Source organism: Syzygium oleosum, unplaced genomic scaffold (assembly GCF_021117445.2).
Source record: "Syzygium oleosum isolate NSW1041296 unplaced genomic scaffold, Sole_v2.1 Sole_v2.04, whole genome shotgun sequence".
NCBI classification, from domain to species: Eukaryota; Viridiplantae; Streptophyta; class Magnoliopsida; order Myrtales; family Myrtaceae; genus Syzygium; species Syzygium oleosum.
Window position 1 is genome coordinate 5306817 of NW_026607488.1, and position 21469 is coordinate 5328285.

Genomic DNA, 21469 nt, shown 5'->3' on the forward strand with positions numbered 1-21469 from the left:
GAAACGAGTGAGGGTAGTAGGAAAGGCCTGTGATGCGCGTGCGTGAATTTGAGCAGAGGATAAAGATGGAAAAAATTGACACAAATAGCCTCTGAACTTTGATTCAACGTGTAATTTGATCCCTAAATTTTTAATTTATTTAATATAGTTCTTGAACTTTAGGCCATTATTTAATGTGGTCCCTGAACTCTTAATTTGTTTAATATCATATATGAACTTTTGATACATGTTCATTTGAACATTTTTATATAGTTCAGGAACTGAATTGAACATGTACCAAAATTTTAGGGATGACATTGAACAAATTAAAAGTTCAGGGATCATATTGCATATTGGGTTAAAATTTAGGGATTACATTGAACAAATTAAAAGTTTAGATATCAAATTATATATTGGCTCAAAGTTTAAAGACTGCTTGTGTCATTTTTCGATAAAGAAAAAAGGGAAAGGTTCTTGAAAAAAGCTGATAAATGGTAGGAACAAACAAGCAGAGCCAAAGCGCTCTCTCTCTCTCTCTACTCGCATGTTTTGTCTTTAGAATCTTGAACCTGAAAAGATGGGAGTGCTGTGTCGGGTCGTGCGATGATGACGACGGGACACGACGGGACACGATGCATTTCGCGAGTTAGTTTCTGTTAAGGAGACACGAAGCTGACACGGGGATGGGTTCGGAAACGATTGTGATTGTGTCTTTTCTTGATCGCAAGCCTCCGAGAGAGACGAGTGAATCTGTTCTTGGCTCATTTCGCTCGTGGATGAGCCGTGTGGATCGTCGAGGTCCGCGACCAGGACGAGGCTGTTGGACAATGGTACGAGTGAAATCATCAGCAATGCACCACCTCCTCTTCCTTCTTCTTCTTTTAATGGATTTATAGAAGTAGATAGGAGCGTATCGCCGGGATAAGGGATGAGCTAATCGGTACACACCGCGAGGTGAATCGGTCAACCCAACCCAAGCTCGTGTTAGCCCTCAAGCCAGTGAGGAAGAACTTCTTGACGGTGGCGCCAACGAACTCGGTGATGAGGAGGTAGGAACTATCATTAGCCACAGTGACGCCGCCGAGACCCAAAAGCAGCATTAATAACAAAATGCATAGGTTCAATATTGTTATAGGGAAATGACCGGGGTCAATCACCTTTATAAATCTCTCTCGTCAAATGTGAGAAATCCAATTTTTTGAAATCGCCCCTCAGACTGAAGAGCCGCTCGATCTGAGCCATGGACTCTCTCTTGGCGGTCTCTACAAAGAGATCAAGGAAAGCCCTAACCCGAACCCGTTTTATCTCGTGCTGTCCCTTCACAACTAGTGACACGCATGAATGGGGTTAGTATGAATAGATGAGATATGTCGCGACGCTCGTAAAAATATTTTACGAAAACAAATCGAAAAAGTTGGCGATTTCATTGTCGGTGAACACATGAATAAGGTGAATATGAATAGATGGGACATGTTGAGACCCCATTAAATTATTCTAAGAAGCAAATCACAAGAATATGTAACTTCATTAAAAACGAGATGCACCCTATTTGCACCTCTCGAATAGTTTTAGATACACCCTAAAATTTAAATAGATCCACCCTCATTGGGACCTCATTAATAGTAAGGTTGACGAAAGAGAAGAGTGTATCTTTTATCTTTAATGTAGATGAATCAGTCTAATGATTGTTATCAACCTTTCCTAAATAGTTATCTCTTCTTCTTTTGTGTTCAAATCGAAAAGTTTACATGTTTGTCGCTTTTTTACAATAATCATCTAAGATTCGAGTATTTTAACAGATTTAATGATCACCAATTCAAAAGAATATTAGTAAAGTACATTTTATTTACAATGTCTCTCTAAAATTCAATCTCTAATAATTCTCTGTGATATACAATTCTCCCGTTCAAGCTCTTTTAGGGCAATTCTTCGGTAAAAGTTGTGGACTCTTTATGATTATAATTTATATTTGGGAAAATTTCATTTTGGTACCCTCAGTGGGGCCTTTTTCTCAATTTGGTACCCAAAGTGGACATAGTCCCAAATTGGTACCCAAAGTGCCCATTCAGTCTCAATTTGGTCACAAGTGCTTCATTCGTCTCAATTTGGTCCCAAAGTGGACATAGTCCCAAATTGGTACAAAGTGCCCATTTAGTCTCAATTTGGTACCCAAAGTTCCCATTCGAGTCTCAATTTGGTACTGAGGTTGGCCGTAGGTCAAATGCTCGGCCGTAAGAAATTCTTGTTCACATCTGAACAAGTATTTTTTACTTTTTTATTTTTTTTTCCCTTTTCTCGATTTTTCTTTTCCTTTTCCTTTTCTTTTTTTTCCTTCTTCCCTCCGCCGGCCACAGCCATGGCCGTGGCGGAGGTCGCCGGCGTCGGGCAAGGGCGGCCCTCGCCTGGGCTGGCGAGGGTCGCCCTCGCCTGCGTCGGGCGAGGGCCGACCCGCGAGGGTGGCCCTCGCCGCACGCAGCGAGGGCGACCTCGCCGCCCGGACGAGGGGCCGCCTCGCTCGACGCCGGCGAGGGTGACCTCGCGCATCCGGCGAGGACAACCTCGCCCTCGCCGGATCCGGGTAGGGTCGGCCTCGCCCACCCAGCGAGGGTGGCCTCGCCCTCGCCGGACCGGCGAGGGTTGCCTCGCCGACGCGGCGAGGGCCGACCCAAGCGAGGGTCGCCCACGCCCGACGCCGGCGAGGGCGACCCTCGCCGGCCCGGGCGAGGGCGCCCAGCGAGGGCCGCCTCGCCCGACGCCGGTGAGGGCCGACGCCGGCGACCTCCGCCGGCCATGGCTGTGGCTAGCGGAGGGAAGAAGGAAAAAAAGAAGAAAAGGAAAATAAAAAAAACAGAAAAAGGGAAAAAAAATAAAAAAGTAAAAAAATACTATTCCTAGAGTCGAACAAGAATTTCTTGCCTACGTGGTGAGCATTTGACCTACGGCGAACTCGTGTACCAAATTGGGATCGAATGGGCACTTTGGGTACCAAATTGAGACTAAATGGGCACTTTGGGTATCAATTTGGGACTATGTCCACTTTGGGTACCAAATTGAGACTGAATGGGCACTTTGGGTACCAAATTGAGACTGGATGGACACTTTGGGTACCAAATTGAGAAAAAGGCCCCACTTTGGGTACCAAAATGAAATTTTCCCTTTATATTTTAGATATGTAATTTAACAGAGATTACCAATAAGATTCAAACTCATTAGAAAAAAAAAATCTTTTATAGAAATAAGCTAGAGAACATTAGTAAGTAGAAGAGAGGTAATGAAACTTCTACACAAATAGACAGAAAAAAATTAGCTAGTTTTCTTGTATTTTCATGATAATGTGTGGTTCTTGCGTTTTCAATATATATCAACTTTCACCGTTTCCATTAGCGATTCCAAATAATTAGTTCTTTTGGGGTTATTTCGTCAATTGATAAGTTAGGGAGTGTTATAGCCATTTAGAGGGTGGAAATAGTGTGAGCCTAAAAGTGGACATAATATTAGAAAAGTTGGTAATTTGAAATCGAATAAATAAACATTAGTAAGTAGCTTCGAATTAAAAGCTGGTAAAATAAAACTAATTGGAAATTCCGTTAGAAAAAAATGCTTATGAATTACTCAAATAAAGTTATAATACAATATAAGAGACGATAATTTCAATAAAAATCAATAAGTTATTAGAAAAGTAGTCAGAACGAATCAAATAAAAATAAACGTTTATAAACGGTTTGAAGAGCTCGTGACTAATTGACAATCTTATAGAAGAACAAAAAAAAAAATCACCCAAATTAAGGTTGATAATTTCGTGTAAGAGTTGATAAATAACAATCAAATAGACGTAGCTAATTTAACACAAGAGTCGGTAATTTACTGAAAAAAATCTATCTAACAATCAAATTATTGGTCACTTCTGCTTACCAATGGCATCTGAAACCTACCATCCATCCTAGAAATTTTGTCAACGCCCTCCATTTCTTCCCAAACAACTTATAGAACCGCCCCCCCAATTCTAATGAATGAGTCAATTCTCATAGGGAAAAGCAACAAATGATAATTGGAGGGCTTCAATATAATATGCAGCATATATATGTGTCTTGAACAATGACTTGTCTTGTTGAGCCATGTTGATTAGTGGATATAATTAAATGTTTATTTTCATTAAAGTACAAGTGGTCCTTAGTCATTTGACTCACATCATCTTCCTTTATATTTATGCAAATCTTCTTCATCATCTTAATTGTTTATTTATTTATTTACTAACTAAAAAAATTGTGGTGCACCCTTGGCCTTGTTCTCTAGTTAGTCAAGTACTGTATCTCTATGGCATGGTGGGGGCGAGGCTTACAAAAAATGGGCAGGCAAGAAAATTGACGATGAGAGGAAAAAAAAGGCAAAATTTTGCCCAAAAAATTCGGTAATTCTTGATAATTGATATGGTCAAATAGGAATATGTGTTGGATGAGAAATAGAATTTTCAAGAAGGGTCTAAAGAATCAACCGATCGTCAGCATCAAATTAGATGAAAATTTGAAATATGGATAGAGCAAAGTGTGATATTAAACAAAATAAAAACAAAATTGTTTGAAAAATGATCCAAAAATGATTACCAATCAAAACGATCAGAACTATAGTTGTATTTCTCGTGCCATTACGTCAAAGTTTAACGAAACTCGCCTTTTATCTTCAACGTTTTCGAATAATGCACAATAGTCTTTAAAACATTTGTTGGACAATCAATTAAGGGGACATTATAATTTTTGATACAGTGATTTTCTGAGATATTTCATACTTTTTAAACAATCAAATAAGCGTCCTTGGTATGCTCGTGGACATACATAATTGTGAAAAGTAGAAAGGACGTAGCTTTTAAGATAATATGGGGGCGCGGCGCTAGACAATCATGGCAGCATCTTCCGGGGGGCTGCATTTCTTTGCAAGTGGGACACCAAAATGAGATGAAATAAAGATCAAAACGACAAGATAATTATAATAAACTCAACTCGCAACGCAACCATTGATTAGGATTCGCTCCACCGAAAATTATTTTTGAGAAACTGTTGCCCGACTTTTCGATGTTTGAATGATAGAAAATTAATTGATTTATGAAAAATATTTTTTATAATTCAAAAACAATAAGCATAGATTATAAGAAAACGAATTTTCCTTCTGACAAATAGGAAATCACTTTCCTTAAATTGTCAAATAAAAGAAAACAAACTATATTTCTTAAAAATGTTTACTATGAAAAGTATTTTCCATTATCACTAAATTTTTAGTGAAACGAACTCACCTTTAAGCTTAATTTATTTCGCGAAAAGTAAATAGTTTTGAAAATCCTTTCCTAAAAGTAATCGCTTATTTCGCAAGTCATTATTAAAAAAAAAGTTAAATAATTAATTTTTCGGAAATCAAACAAAGCCTTAAACTAAGTCTAAAATCGAATGATGGGTCGGTCAGCAATAGCACATGAGCTAAGTGATGATCATACACATGCATTTCCACTTTCAAGTCAGCATGTCGTAGTTCAACATACTTTTTTGGGGGAGCTTTGTCCACTGCTGTTTGGGTGGGACGACCTGTTCAGATGTCTGTCCTGTCCCATGCTTTCTAATCATGGAACCTCCACAGGAGAAATTACTAAATCAAAGTTAAAAAGTCGCATGGTACAGGGCATCGCATCTTATCTAGATCTATAAAACTCCTTGTATCATTTGGTGGCCTTTACCGTATGGTGGCTGTCCTTCTCAAACTCGATGGTCCTCGTTGTTAGGCCTAAGCAAGTGACTGAACTCTCGGACGGTAAAATTTGGGGTTTTATAGCGGCCTGTCCATTCGCATTGCAGGGACAGCAGGCTTTACGAATATGTTTTTATTTTAATATGTCCGTGTCCACACATCTTGCATCACTAATTAGAAGAAAAGTTTTTCTTCCCTCACCCCAGAAAATAGCCCCAAATTTTAACGTTCCACAGTTCTGACGGAGTTATTTTAGGACATGCTCATGTCCAACTCTAGATCAATACTCCTTGTATTATTTGGTGGCCTTTACTGTGTAGTGGCTGTCCTTCTCAAACTTGGTCATGGGACTCGCTGTCAGGACTAAGCGAGTGGCGTTTCACTTTCCTCCTCATTTACAAGGAACATGTGCCTTTGTTTTCCTCCTCCAAGCAACCTAATCTGATCTAACGAAAGGAGATCCGTCGTCGTGCTGAGGAGATTCCCAGTGAAAATACTTGTAATCTCAATGAAAGTTTTCCGGCACTAGCAAGCATGGTAGTTTGCTTTGACGATCTCGCGCCTGTTCATGTCTCACAAGGTCATGAGTTCGAGGTTATCTCGTGTGAGAATCTCTGACCGAACTCATGCTGTCGAAAGTTGTCGTCTCGCGAGAAAATATACAGACCGCCAACACGTTGAAATTGCGACGAAACGTCTAGCTAACCTCATTTGCCGAGCGGAGTAACTATCGCTCGAACCAGGCATTCCATAACTGGAGTAGCAAATGCCGATAGTCCTCTCAATCTTTTCCGAGACCATACTAAACTTTTGTATTTCAAGAGACAACTTGGGGGGACCCAAAAACAATTTTAAGTTCTAGCCATCGCAACTTGGTCGTATTTTATTTTCAATTAACAACCTTTTTTTTTTCTCTAGTATAGAGTTGTCAAAGAGAGCACCCGAGGTCCAACCTAGTTCGATGTAGGAATAGAGAGCTGCCGGGAATATTATACGTTCTAGGCATTCTTTCTTTAGTGCTGGCAAGCCAAAGGAAGTCAAAGCATTCGTTGGTCCCCCCAAAAAAGGGATAAGCTTTATGTGGATGGCTGTCATAGTGCTCAAGGATCCATTGGACAAAAAGAGATGAATAACTTTTCATGCTTTAAATTGCTATCATGATCCCAATTTCCTTGCCTATAAACAAAAGACTAAATCGTGAACGCATGAGTTAAGAGCATGTGCTAGTCCATTTTGGTCCGATTCAAAACGGATGCGAATGTTAGAAGTATCCTGCATCGATTGCTTGCAAAATTTCATATGCTCTTTATTTATGCACGGTTTCTCTTTACCTATTAATTTAAGCTTTCGAGTTTGATATGTGTGATATTCTCAAATTTCAACCTTATTCAGGACGTAATGAAATGATTATATTCATCGATGCACTGTTAGTTAAATTTCGCTCTGAATTGATTACTCATGAGAGACTAACCAATAGGAAAAGGCTATTAAGAAATTAAATACGCACGACCTGAGAACTCGACCGTGGATTGACAATTCGACCATAAGGATTGATGAGGGACAATTTTGAGCCATTATAGACGATCAAGGAATGGTTATAGAATGTTTCGCCAATAGTATATAATCGGATCGTGGGTGATTCTGCCTGATCATTATATAGATTGCGAACGACCCTAAACCAATCCCTATTGATCGTGTACTTCGGAACTAGCGATTGACCAATCGCAATTACATGACAATCGAGATCATCCATGGCTTGAGAAAACTTAAACATTGATTGATATCAAGTCAACTACGAATCGAATATGCGTAACTCCTAAAAGCCATCCATTAGTTTGAGATTTACTAAAGTTGCAATTGATCGATTTTGATCATGAATTAGAATCCGAAATTGAGGATTGAACTTTTAAGGATTTCAAGACTAACTTATTGGACGTCGCCTCGTTAATCCTTTGATTTATCGATTTGCTCGAAATGCTCGGAAAAGGAGTTAACGGGCCGAGAATTGGAGCCCACGAGGTAGCGGGTCGAGCAAAGGCCCATTGGGCCTCACGCCCAATGTGGGCATCGGCAACTTGGGCCCAAGCTAGTTTAAGTGGGCCCAATGAGGCCCGCTAAACCCACTTAGCCCATTTTCAAGCCCATTAGCAATTCAAGCCCAATTTGAGCCCAATGAGCTATTCTAGTCCAATCTTTATCCTTTTGAGCCCGAACTTGATTTATACGAGCCTATACAAAATTCTAGCTCATATATGCGTATAGTATTTTATACCATACTTGTGAAATTACCAAAATGCCCTTCTAGCATTTATAATCATGAGACAAAGGGTTTAATGGGTGAAGACTTTAGGGGTTTTACCATGATGAGTGAAGACTTTAGGGAGAGGTAAATATCTCCCAAACTCACTCTCTTATCTCTCATTTCTCTCTCTCTCTCTCTCTCTCTCTCTCTCTCTCTCTCTCTCTCTCTCTCTCTCTCTTCTTCCTTCGGCCACCACCATCTCAGCCCCCTTTGACTGCTGTTCACCGGCCAGAACCACCATCGAACCACCAATAGCCCGCCGTGACCTCCCATCGCCGTGTGCCACCTGTTCGAGTTGTTTCCGCCGCCAATTCGAGCCCCCACCGTGCAAACCAGCCCTCACCGATTCTGTTTGCTGCTGTCCAGCCATCCATTGTCATTTCGTGTCGCTTCCGGACCGAGCCACGCGTAGCCCTTGCCACCGCCGTCACGTCCGTGTAGTCGGAATCATTTTTGGATGAGTTATCTCCCTAATCCTTTAATTAGTACGTTAAACTTGATTAGGATGAGTTTAGATTAAGTTAGTTATGCTTAGTGCTAATTAATTAGGGATTAGTTGATAAGCTATCGCGATAAGTGATAAGCGGTAGTGATAAGTTATCGCGATAAGTGATAAGTGGACTCGATAAGTGATCAAGAAAATTCGATAAGCTATCAAGGTTTTAGTGATAAGCTATCGTCATTTATGCGATAAGCTATCGTTAAAGGGATGATAAGCTATCGAAGATTTGAGTGATAAGCTATCACTGTTTAGTTGATAAATTATTATAAATAGGGTGATAAGTATACTTTATATGATTGTTTTCTACTTAAATTAAATGTTGTATTAGGCCCGTTTCATGCCGTATAATGTCTATTTTGCTCCAAGAAATATTTACTCTATGTGAAACCTTGTTATTTAATTTTGGAAAAATACCACCAAAAATCCCAAACTATTTCACTTGTGACAAATTTACCCTGAACTTTTTTTTGTGACACGAAAAATCCCAAACTATGTCACTTGTGACAAATTTACCCTGAACGTTTGTTTGTGACACGAAAAATCTCAAATTATGCCATTTGTGATACATTTACCTCATAATACTTTGGCCCATGGGCATTTTCGTCTTTTTCCTTTTCTATTTTTTTTCCTTTTTTTTTCTTTTCTTCTCCGGTGAGGGTGACCCTCGCTGGCGTCGGGCGAGGCTGCCCTCGCCCGTCCAGGTGAAGGCGACCCTCGCCCGACGCTGGCAAGGGTCGCCCTCGCCAGATCCGGCGAGGGCGAGGGCTGCCCTTGTCAGATCTGGCGAGGGCAGCCCTCGCCTGAGTCGGGGGAAGTAGCCCAATGTCGGATCTGGCGAGGGTGACTTCACCCAACTCAAGCGAGGGTTGCCCTCGCCAGAGAAGAAAAGAAAAAAAAAGGAAAAAAAACAGAAAAAGGAAAAAGATGAAAATGCCCATGGGCCAAAGTATTGTGGGGTAAATGTGTCACAAGTGACAGTTTGGAGTTTTTCGTGTCATAAAAAAAATTCAGGGTAAATTTGTCACAAATGACATAGTTTGGGGTTTTTCGTGTCACAAAAAAAAGTTCAGAGTAAATTTGTCACAAGTGACATAATTTGGGGTTTTTGGTGGTATTTTCTCTTTAATTTTTAAAAGGATTTTTGTGGACTTATGAATAGTAAAACCCGAGGTGTCGGGTTTATATATCAATTTTTATAAATTAACTAGGGTGAGGATGTTTAAATAGGGGAGCATGCAAAGTTTGGCGGTTTAATTATGTGTACGGGGTCATGTGTGATTTAATTACTGCATTTTTGGGATGAAAGTTATAGTATCTTGATATGTGAGCACAACCACATGTGCATTGGTTAAATGAGGGGAATGTATTGGCTTGAGTGATTGCTATGTGTGCATGATCACCTAAAAGTTTCATTTGTGCCCGGTTATACCGGAAGATTGCCAACCTAGGGTTTGGCCGTGGCCGTGGTAGGTCGTACCCAATTTGGTAATTGGATGCCGTCGCAGGAGGCAAGGTGAGACAAAGTAATTCGCGAATTGGATTCGGAACGAACCCCTTTTATGGGATGCCATCATTGAGGTTGGTGAGACGATATCGTGCCCGATGGGGCGGGACGATGCCCGGTTATGCCAGAAGACCGCCAACCTTATGCGAATAATGCGGGTTGTGCCATGCCCTGAGTGGCCGTAAAAATCTGAATACGTGTGAAAAAATATGGTAGCATTGCGCTTAATTATCGGATGAAATTGTGAGGCATGGTATGGGACGGGTTAAAGCGGTTTCACCTTATAATCAGGACTCGTGTGGATGCATTGTGCATCGGAAAGCTGCTGCGTATTCTGATTTCATTATGTGCTTGTTGCATTATGATTGTATATTGGAGGTTTATAACGTGCAAGGCGTGTGCCAAGGCAAGGTAGGGTTACCTACGATTGTGTGATGGCATGTTTGTGTGCGCCGGGCTGAGTTGCATGTTTTAGGTGCATCCGAGATGAGTTGATTTCCTAATTGAGGCTTAGGTCGTTAACTTGCTGAGTTTATCTCATTATTGTTTGTTAACTGCTTTCAGATCCCCGAGTATGAATCGCCCTCCTACTCGTTTTGGGGTGCTCATAGATATGGGCACAATTATAACTGAGTATCCGTTGGGGTCGGATAGGGCGAACTAGAAGCACGCGATCATTGTCTGGGTGGATGAATGTTTGGCGATGTGACAGCCACATGAGTTCATCGTGTGGTTCCTTAGGGACGGAGATGGATTGTTCGAACCCATTGGGGGTTTTGATGGACCTCTTGCTGGCGGTATCAGGGAAGAGGTTTGGGATCCAATGGACCTCAAACATCCGGATGGGACTGTTACTAATTCGGATACAGGTTCGAATGATATGGATTTCGAAGCGGACGAAGTGGAGTTCGACCCGAAGCTTTCTCAGGGTTATGGCCATCCGTGGTGATGGGTTTGGATATCCCATCTTTTTGACCGCCCCTTTTTGATAGTGAAGCGAAGTTATCCCGACCACTAAATCCCTTTTTGTTTATGTGTGGTCTTTTAGGAAGTGACCTTGTGATAGGCTTATATATTGTATCTTCCAAAGGTTAACGATGTGTTTATAAAATGGCTTCCTTGGTTTCCTTTTTAAAGTGTTTTCGTTACTATCCCGTATTATTGACATTTGTTGGGGTTTTTAAGTTCGCTTCCGCATACTTTTACTCGTAAACTAGAATGATTGGGTCGACGACGCGTCCTGGGACATTGTCATTACACGACCATCGGTGATATGTTAGCATGCATGAGGATCGGGGCGTGACAATATGTTGATATGATTTTGCCCCGGTTTATGTCTTGAATGCATGTAGTCATTGTTCGTCGAATTCCATCTTTTGGGTCGGACGTCTGATATTTCTTTATTTCTTTCTTGGATGAGAGGAGAAAGTGGTCATTTGATTTGTTCTTAATTAGTGGGTAAGTTTGCAATAATTATGGGTTTTTATCCTCCTAATTGCGCTCTAGTATCTTCCTTCGCTCTTCTTTTCATGTGACAAAAGGTCCATCCCTCCAAATCTAAAAGATGTGTCTTTTTTTGAAAGCACCAAAGATAGTAAAGAGGGACTTGTCTTCTGAATATCTAGAAGGAATTTAGCTCGAATTCTTACCAAAAACTATAACGTAACAAATAAAATTGTAAAGCTCTTCCTTTTAACTAAACCAAAAAAGACATTGATCTATCCCCTTCTTTTTCTTCTTCAAACCTCCTTCCAAATTGAAAACCCGCAAATTTTGACACTCACAACGATGCAAAAACTATAATACGTATCCACTAACAATCATCAATTGAGTGGCAATGATCGCCAGCTTCGAAGCTTGAGCAGTCATGGCCATTGCAAGCTTAAAACTCCAGCAGCCATGGCCTTGAGCTTCGCGACTCAAAATTCAATGGGGCCGTGGCCTCTGCAAGGTTGACTCTCACTGGCCATGGCGGCCTCGAGCTTCACTAGATCTAAAAAATCTCGCGACCATTGCCGCAAGTTTTAATGGCCATAATTGCCATGAGCTTAAGGCTACTGTAGCCGTCTCTCTCTCTCTCTCTCTCTCTCAATTTTGCATTTACTTTTTATGTTGTTTGATGTGGTGTCACATAACGTTCTGCGAATTATAGCACATCACACATATTTCAACGTTCGTGTCAGCAATCCAACAATCAACGTCAGAAAAAACTGACCGATAAGAAAAAAAACGTAAAGCTACATTTTGAATCAAAATAGAGAGACGATATAGATTTTCGGGTTAAAATAGAGCGATGTGACATCATCCGTAAGTCATGTGAATAGATTGCATATGGCCATTTCCTGAAACTCCCTCTATGCTCATGAGTCGCATGCTTCCAAAAATGACAACATTTCTTTTTGAATTTGAAGCCTCATGTCCCAAGAAAAAGGTGTTGAAGTCAAGTTCTCATGTCGTACTAACTCAGTAGCTCGTTTCGCACATGGGCATGTGTCACGGTCGAGAGGTTTTTTGACACCAAAGACGGTGCACCATCAAAGAATGCTCGTCCAAACCTTAATAGAGCTTCCGGAACATTCCCAGGGATGGGCGAGACGGTAATTATGCTGAAAATCTAGAGAGTTCTCGGCATAAATGCCGGTAGGTGGTAGACGGGAACGATGCAATCTTGGTCACTCGTCTAGAAATCGATCAATGGCTGTAATCCGAGGCCCTCTACTATATTGAAATCTCTCTTCTGATTCAAAATCCTGGTGTAACATGTGTCCCACCTGTTCCGGTCATGGAACAGATGAAATAAATCAAAAAATGTATTTTTGTTCAAGAATGAAATCTGATGGGAACTATCTATATCTAGTTCATCCTTCGGAACCATATCACATCTCGAATATGATGAAATAGGATGAATTGAGACGGTATTTTGTAAATACGTAATTATCTTGAATATATTAACTATTTCTTTATTTTTCGATTGCCTGGAAGGGACAAAAGAAACATCTTGTTCTTTCTTCAACAATTTTTTATCTCTATCAGTAGGATTCGAACCTAGATGAAGTTCTAACCATCTGTCAGAGAAAAAAGAAAGAATAGATCTAGTAGGATTCCCAAGAAACTCTTCGATTTCTTTCGGAAGTAGATGATTCTTCATCTCCTTCTCACGTTCCGGGAATATCCAAAAAGGTCTCATTTTGATCATCCAAACAATAAGAAGCATTTCCATTCTCTCATAGAGCTTCTCTCTCTAGATTCTCTCTCTTTAATCTGGGTAAGTGAGTGAGCGATCAAGAAAAGGATTGGCCTATGCGTTCGAACGATCCAAGGAAGCCTAAGTCGCCGCACGGGTTGTTCCCAAACTATCGACCCGTGAAAAGTGGTATCGGAGCAAGTAGAGAGTTTGTCCAAAGAGATCGAGGAGCACACCAACTGGTCGAGAAAATGTTGAGCCAAGATCAACTTGCTTCAGTTGTTGTGGATGAAAGGGCTCCTCAAGAACAGGTTGCCCAAGACAAGATCCGTGGGAAGTCCAAGAAAAAGGATAGCTCGTCGGACGCCATGGCTGCGGTCGATGAGAAGCTCACGAGGATGAGAACGGCGATATTGGAGTTCATTGAAGAACTCGACGAAGTCAAAGGGCGGATCAACGAGGTCGAAGGAACTCTCCACCATGAATTCACAAACGTCGTCAATCGCACGACAGGCCCCTTGTTCGATAGGGACAATGCCCTCAAAGCATCAATCAAGGTGTTAAAGCTTGAAGTCATGGAGCTCAAAGAAGGCAACTCCAAAGCCAAGGTTGAAGCCTTGAAGATGGAGGTCCAAGAGCTCAAGACCAAGCTCATCCTATGCAAAGCAAGCATCGCGAATGGCGCTTTGCCCATTCGAGCGGCACACAAGCTGGACGTGCCAAAATCGAAAGAATTCAAAGGCAACCGGTCCACCAAAGAGGTGGACAACTTCCTATGGAGCATGGAGCAATACTTCGACAATATTGGAATCCAAGAAGACTTGGCCAAGTTACGAACTGCTTTGATATTCCTAGTTGATAATGCCATGCTTTGATGGCGTAATAGATGTGATGAGACGAAGCGAGGCGCCGATCCCATCAATACTTGGGATGAATTTGTTGAGGAGTTTCGGGACTACTTCTTCCCCGAGTTTGCTCAACAAGAAGCCTGTAGCAAACTCCATCGCCTTGAACAACGAGGCACGGTCCGAAAGTACAAGCTCCAAATTCCCAACCTTGGGGAGGAGGAGGCTCTCAGGGCATTCATGGATGGATTGAAGCCGTGAGCACCTAAGTAGAACCGACATGCAATACACGACACGACACGACACAATACAACACGCTTACACGTCGTATATTTAATGTATATTTTTATATATATACATAATAAATTATCATTTTTATGATTATTTCAATCAAATTAATTTGATAAATAAATAATAAAAAAAGAGTGTCGAACGAGTGTCAATGTCCGACACATGTCCGACACGACACGGAGGCCCCCGGAGAGTGTCCGCGCTTCCTAGGTGGGCACTACTCAAGGCCAAGCGAAGGGACGTTCGAAGCCTCTCAAGGGCACTAGTTGTGGCCGAGTCTCTCGCCGATTTCACCAAGGAGCCCCCAAAGTCAAGAGGGAGTGGGTGGAGGTCGGACCACCACCACGACGAAGAAGAAGACCAAGCTGTCCGTGGCTGAAAGGACGTGGATAGTGATCACAACCGTGACCGAAGAGACCATGGTGGACATGAGAAGTCATGGGGAGAAGGATCGTCCAAGCCAAGCGATCCGAAGTGGAATCGACCCCAAGGGCATTACAAGAACAAGTTCAAGACTCCACCACCGTCCTCGTGCTTCATTTGCAGCGGTATCCATTGCACTCAAAAATGCCCGAAGAAGAGCAAGATCAATGCCATTCTTGTCGTAGAAGAGGACGAAGAGCCAAAGCAAGAAAAGGAAAAACGCGAGGTGCGACTCGGAACCGTGAAGACTCTCAACACGATAAGAAAAGCACAGCCCAAGAAGAAGTCCACAAGTTCGCATATATCATTCGTTGAGGTCAAGGTACGTGGCGAATCCCTCTGTCTTGGTCGATACAGGTGCTTCAAACTTGTTCATGTCAAATGAAGTGGCCAAAAGCAATGGAGCCAACTCGTAATCGCTATAAGGCTGCCAATTCTAAAGACATACCAGTCGTGGGCGTGGCCAAAGATGTGGAACTCTAAGTTGGTGGATGAAAATGCAAACTTCCGTTTGAGGTAATTTCACTTGATGATTATGATCTCATTCTAGGAATTGAATTCTTTGATAGTACAAGGGCCATGATAGACTTGAGGACCAATACGATCATCACCGACTCGGAGTGCCCATCCACGATCCCAATGATCGATGGAGTGATAGAAGCAAAAGTCCTCTCCACGATCCAACGTGTGAACGAGGAACCTAGAGTTGAGAAGTCCATGCCCAAGCCCCGCACCGAGCCAAAATCAAAGATGATCCATCCTCCTCAACATGAAATGCCGATCCATGTCCTGTTCCCCGAGGTGGCAAACTTACCAACCAACATGGAGAAGGCCAGACTAAAGGAGCTGAATGCCCGACAAGCCAAGAAGCCAAAGGCCAAAAAACCTCAGAAGAATCGGAAGCGCTCCTAGAAGCCAACAAGCACCCCGGAGTTGAGAGCGCCGAGGACGTCGCTCGAATGGGTGGAGGAGAATGTCACGGTCGAGAGGTTTTTTGACACCGAAGACCATGCATCATCAAAGAATGCTCATCCAAACCCTAATGGAGCTTCTGGAACATTCCCAAGGACAGGCGAGCCGGTAATTATGCCGAGAACTCTCTAGATCTTCGGCATAAATGTCGGTAGGTGGTAGACAGGAACGATGCAATCTTGGTCACTCGTCTAGAAATCGATCAATTGTTGTAATCCGAGGCCCTCTACTAAATAAAGGGTGTCCTCCTTTTCATTTTGATCATCCAAACAATAAGAAGCATTTCCATTCTCTCCCAGAGCTTCTCTTTTTAGATTCTCTCTCTACGATCCGGATGAGTGAGTGAGCGATCAAGAAAAGGCTTGGCCTAGGCGTTCCAATGATCCAAGGAAACCTAAGTCGCCGCACGGGTCGTTCCCAAACTATCGGCCCGTAACACATGCCTTGGGGATTGTGTGCGTAGAGAGAGAGATCTGTGCTGCAACGTATCAACAAAGGAGGAATCTGTGCTATAACATACCAACAATTTCTTTGACCAACATGTATTCTAAAATACTACAAGTAAAGAGTGGTCAGCCTGCATTGCACAGCATGAGTAAGCCCAGACCAAATACCAAAATAGAACAAATCATATTTGATGAGTGGTGCAGAAGTTCCTTTGTACCTACATACACCATCCTCAGGGCACATCTCCTCTTGAGGCACAACAACTAACATACTTGACACCAGAAAAAAAGAGTAGAGCATCTCTTGTCATCAGTTCAAGAAAACCACTGTACACGGTTGAGCAATCTGGGCGCACACGCCAATACCCACTTGAGACTGCTTTTGGCAGATGACTGGCAAACGTGACCCAAATTTACACGTATTAGAAAGATGCATAGATCTCATAGCAAACGACGTGCACTCGAATGATATTTCTTTCTCCCTTGATAGCATTCGGCTCTTTTTCGTGGCTGCAACAGTTCCTACGTGATCACTTCCTGCTATGCCGGGTATCTGTAATATATGAGAATTCCGTGCACTGTCATTTTGCCTCTGATAAATTCTTTCCAAGTTCTCCACGGGTTTCTCTTCCTCTGACTTCCTCGTGTTGGCCAATTTTAGGCTTTTGAAAGTAGCCAATATTCTCTCTGCCTCTTTGGATAATCCAGTAGCTCGCCAAGCTTCTGCAACCAATAAGAAAGTTGATTTTTCAGGCCGAACATCAAATTCTTCCATAATCTGGAGGATTTCCTCTGATTTCCACGGTTGCTTCGCTTCTCTGTAACCCCAAATTAGAGTCTCGAAAGTTTTCAAGTTTGGACAAATCCCATATTCGCACATATGGTCCAAAACTCTAGTTGCACGGTCCATGTCTCCGTTACTGCACCATCCACTGATGATGGTTGTGAAAATGACCACATTTGGGCGAAAACCCGAATGGATCATGGCCATTAAGAGCTCTTCTGCCTTCTCAGTTTCTTTTGCACGGACATAGCCTTTGGCTAAGATGCTATAAGCATGTGCATCAGGTTGTATGCCAGCCTTCCCCATGCTATCGAAGATCTCCTCACACTTGTCCATGTATCCTGCCGTGCTCCATGCATTCATGATGGTGCTATATGTTACAACATCTGGTTTCACCCCGAATTCATTCATCAACTTCAAAACCTGAAATGATGTCCATCTATGGATCATATCCACTTTTCCCTCAGGGAGGAACCCAAAAAGAGAAAGCCGGAGCAGATTCATGAAAAATCAAAAGCCGGCAGAAAACTATAATGTTACCAATCTATCAAATTGTCTTGATGGCCATTATGATTAACGTCTGTTTGATAACTAAGCAAAAAAGAAGCTTACATAAAATTGAGAACATTAATTTTTTTAGTTAAAAGCATAGACCGTATTGAAAATAGCTAATGAAGAACTGCCAAAGGTGAATGAATAAGTTCAAATAATACAATTAAAACTTCCTTCAGAAATAACTGTCCGATAAGTTCACTAAAACAGAAACTTCCTCCAGAAACTAGTGTCCAATAAATTGACCAGGGATGCTCTTTTTGAAAACCAGCTAGAATCAGATCCTAATTTTTCTGCAAGTTTATGGTGTATATCATCACTTAGGAGCCATTATAGTACAAGAATTTGATTAGAGACTTCAAAAAATAACTAGCTAATACTCACCTCATCAACACCATCTCTGTCCATAATTTCAACAAAGCCTCTGACCAGTGAATTAAAAAGAACGAGATTGGGATGCATTCCAAGATCCTTCATCCTGTAAACGAAACTCAAAGCCTTCTTCATTTTACGTTCCTTACAATAACCAGTTATAATGATGCCCCAAGTTCTCTCATTCGGCTCCACGTTACTTTTCTGCATCTCTAGGATTAGATCTTCAGCCTTTTCCGTCTCTTCATTCTGAGCATATGAGGTGGCGATAGTGTTGTAAGTAACGGCATCAGGTTGCATATTGGAGGCCACCATTTTGTTAACTACATTCCATGCCTCAGTGATGTTCTTCTTACTGCACCATGATCTGACTAAGACATTATATGTTCTTACATTAGGTTTCACTTTTCCCTCTTGGGACATCAGGTCCAGAAGTTTCATAGACTCTTCAGGCTTCCCAGCAATGCCAAACCCTTTGACTAATGTGTTATAAGTGCTGGTAGTGGGTCTTATTCCACTCGCCTTCATCTTATGAAAGGCCTCCATTGCCTCCTCCATATTACCAGATTCTGAGAAAGCATTAATAGCAGCATTGAAAAAGATTGAATCAGGCTTCATTCCATTCTCTTCCACCTGCATGATGATAGAGCGTGTGGAATCAAAACGCTTCTGGATAGTCAATGCAGCAAGCAGGGTCGTGTAAGATATTAGAGAAGGTTTATGCCCTCCTTCAATGAGATTTCTGAAGATGGACTCGGCTTCTTGAGGTTTCCCCCTTTCTACAAGAATGTTCATCATTTTTGTCCTTGACCGCACAGTTCGGCAGCTATTTTTGTTCTTGCAATCTAAACAGCAGGTTTCATTCCGAGGACCTTCAGACTGCACAGCATGGTCCTCATTAGCTTGATAATTTTTGTTCAATATAAAGACACAGAAGGAAATAAAACCGATATAATTACATTAAAAAGCAGGAAATTAAGAAAAGAAAACCTGAATAGAATACATTTTTGAATATGAAAATCAAGTGGAATTGGATCGATCTTTATGCAACTATAAAACTTTCAATTAAAAAATGACTTCTACTGTTTCCGACGGCAACAAAAAATCTTCGCAGCCAATATGTTGAAAGATGCTCGTGTGTATATTTAAGTTATTCTTCCATATTGTCAAAGACTTGTAGGTTTAAGCTTTACTCCTTCTTGAAGATATTCTCAAACATATGAAATTTGAAAGAGATATTACATGCATCTTAATATGACTACGGCTACTTATTAATGACCAGAACAGGTTGCACATCAGCTCTCAAACAAAGCCAAGGAAATTGGAATACCATGAATAAGATTATCCATTTTCAGGAATAAATAATACACCTTAGTAAGTATATCTTGAACAGTTGCTTTCTTTGTGCTGGAAGGTCCAACCTTATCTTCATTTGTGAACACAGGAAGAGCTCCATGTCTTGTAGATTCCTCCATATGGTTGGTCCTACACGTGTCTATCAACCTTGAAGTACCAGAATTACATGAACAAAGGACCAGCGTGATGCAGATATCTAGACACTTGAACACCGGCTTGTGGAAATTTTACTGACAAAGAAACAATAAATATCCGTGACTTAATAAATCACTCAAAGCTGCCCACCGTACAAAAAGCTAACCAGATCAACCAAGACTGCACACAGATGACTTCATCAACTTCAGATAATTTCTGCAGAAAGAGAGCTAAACTGGAACAATCATTAGGAACTTGGAACTTTCAATGATGCGACACCCTCATGATAGCTCTTGTTCATAAAAGCCACACTGCATATATGTCGATGAGAATTCCTACCTTCTACGCACTAGACATGGGGACCTCTAACTCTAAGCTAAAGAATCCTTATATGGACTGCAGAATCAGAGGGGAAAATTGCTCAACTGTCTACTCACATCACCAGTACCTGAGACCTTGTGCTATAGCAACTGTTCCTCATCCCTACTAATTCATGTTTGACATATTCATACTCACAAATGGCAGCCATATGCTTTGAACATGAAGATTGTTATTTAATTCGATTCGTTACAAAATGGGGCAAGAACGTATTCCCTGTTCCGGCTCCTATTACATTAATCATGGGTTGCAATTTTTGAGGCTGGAAGAGTCACTGAATTTTCACATCATTCCTTCCTTGGAATCGAACATAAGAGTGGAAATGGTGATTTCATTCTCTGTTTCATTCCCTTACATTCTCATCTCAATAACTCTCATGACACCAAGCACAGGACACATCCAAAAAGCCCTTCAGAACCCATGAATGTTGAAACAGTGATTAGGACAGCCAAAGGTTGCAGAGTTTTTGCAGCGAAGAGCACGCAAAGTCAGGGATCGTCTAGTAACCCCAAAAAGATCCTTCTTTTCAATAACCCACAAACCAAGAAACGCAGCTTAAGGTCACAAGTCGCAAAACATCTGATCCTCTCATATCTGATGTCTTACCACCACTCAAGTGAAATGAACAGCAAGAACAACTAATACCCATGAATAATTAACCAAGAAAAATCCCATCTTCATCATCACCCAGAGTAAGAACATTCAAGAAATCAAACGCGCAGGATAAGTACAAAGAACAGAGTGTCGAGTGTGGTACCTTTTGGTTTGAGGGTGTGGAGCAGTCGAGAAAGAAGTCCAGGAACTTTGGAAAGCATCGTCTGATCGTGCTGTTATATATAGAGGGAAAAGAAAACGTTGAACATAAAAAAAGAAAAAGTTTGAAAATTCCATCGACCAATAGAAAATATTATCCACGAATAGGAAAAGAGCTTGAGGACAAGAGAAAAGGGATAAGGGAAAAAGAATGAGGCCGAGCTGAAATTTGGAGATGTTGCCCCATGACCATGTTGGCCTCCATCTCTCCCCTTTAGTTTGGCCTCGGCAAGCTTACTATTTCTTATCTACTATTTTTTCTAACTTCTCTTTTGAAAACAAAGAAATCATTTGTTAATTTTCCTGCCGTGAAGTTATTTTATTTGTAACACTAAACCATCATTTAAACTTCGTCACAATACAACTACACCTACACAATTGATGCTAACATAAAAGTAATCTTAATTCTTAAAAATCGGAATATGACGTAATTGTTTGCTCGAAACGTCGTAAGAATAGAATAACGACAAATCATCACTTTGAAAACCGACTCAAGCTTTTGAGTTTTGGTAAAGGAAAACACGGTCTAGGCGTGGCATAATTAAGATTAAAATAAGCTCCATCGAATGAAAAAATGCTAACGTATGTGCTCGTCTGAACTATGTGAGACTACTTCTTAAAGTATTCGTCTTGAAGAACTTAATGAAATGAAGATTGGGATAGGACTTAAAATTTCTAGAGTTTGAATGGGGTTTCTATGACGAGCACATTCATGATAAAAGAGTTTGAATGGGGTTTCTAGAGTTCGAAAAAAGACTCTGTGCTTTTGAAGTCTTAGGTAGGCAGGCATCGACCGGTGGTTCATGCTCAATGTCGACCCGAGTACTGTCTCCACTCGACCCTCTCCATCCGGGCTTGGAATTTTTCATAAGGCCATGCCGAAGTTCTCCTGAACCCATTC

General features: G+C 41.4%; 1 protein-coding gene across 2 annotated transcripts; it reads right to left on the reverse strand.

Moving 5' to 3' along the window:
- Window positions 1-16343: 16343 nt before the first annotated feature.
- LOC115674388 (pentatricopeptide repeat-containing protein At5g25630) lies at window positions 16344-20670 on the reverse strand. Of its 2 annotated transcripts, none has more exons than XM_056311005.1 (4): window positions 20513-20670; window positions 19257-19472; window positions 17899-18765; window positions 16344-17385 (listed from the first exon to the last, which is right to left on the reverse strand). In XM_056311005.1, the coding sequence occupies exons 2-4, from the start codon at window positions 19359-19361 to the stop codon at window positions 16489-16491; spliced, it is 1869 nt and encodes a 622-aa protein (XP_056166980.1). In that variant the 5' UTR covers window positions 19362-19472; window positions 20513-20670; the 3' UTR covers window positions 16344-16488. The 2 variants fall into 2 exon arrangements, with proteins under 2 accessions (XP_056166980.1, XP_056166979.1); XM_056311004.1 differs by having other exon boundaries at window positions 19257-19371; window positions 20513-20659.
- Between the last annotated feature and the right edge of the window lie 799 nt (window positions 20671-21469).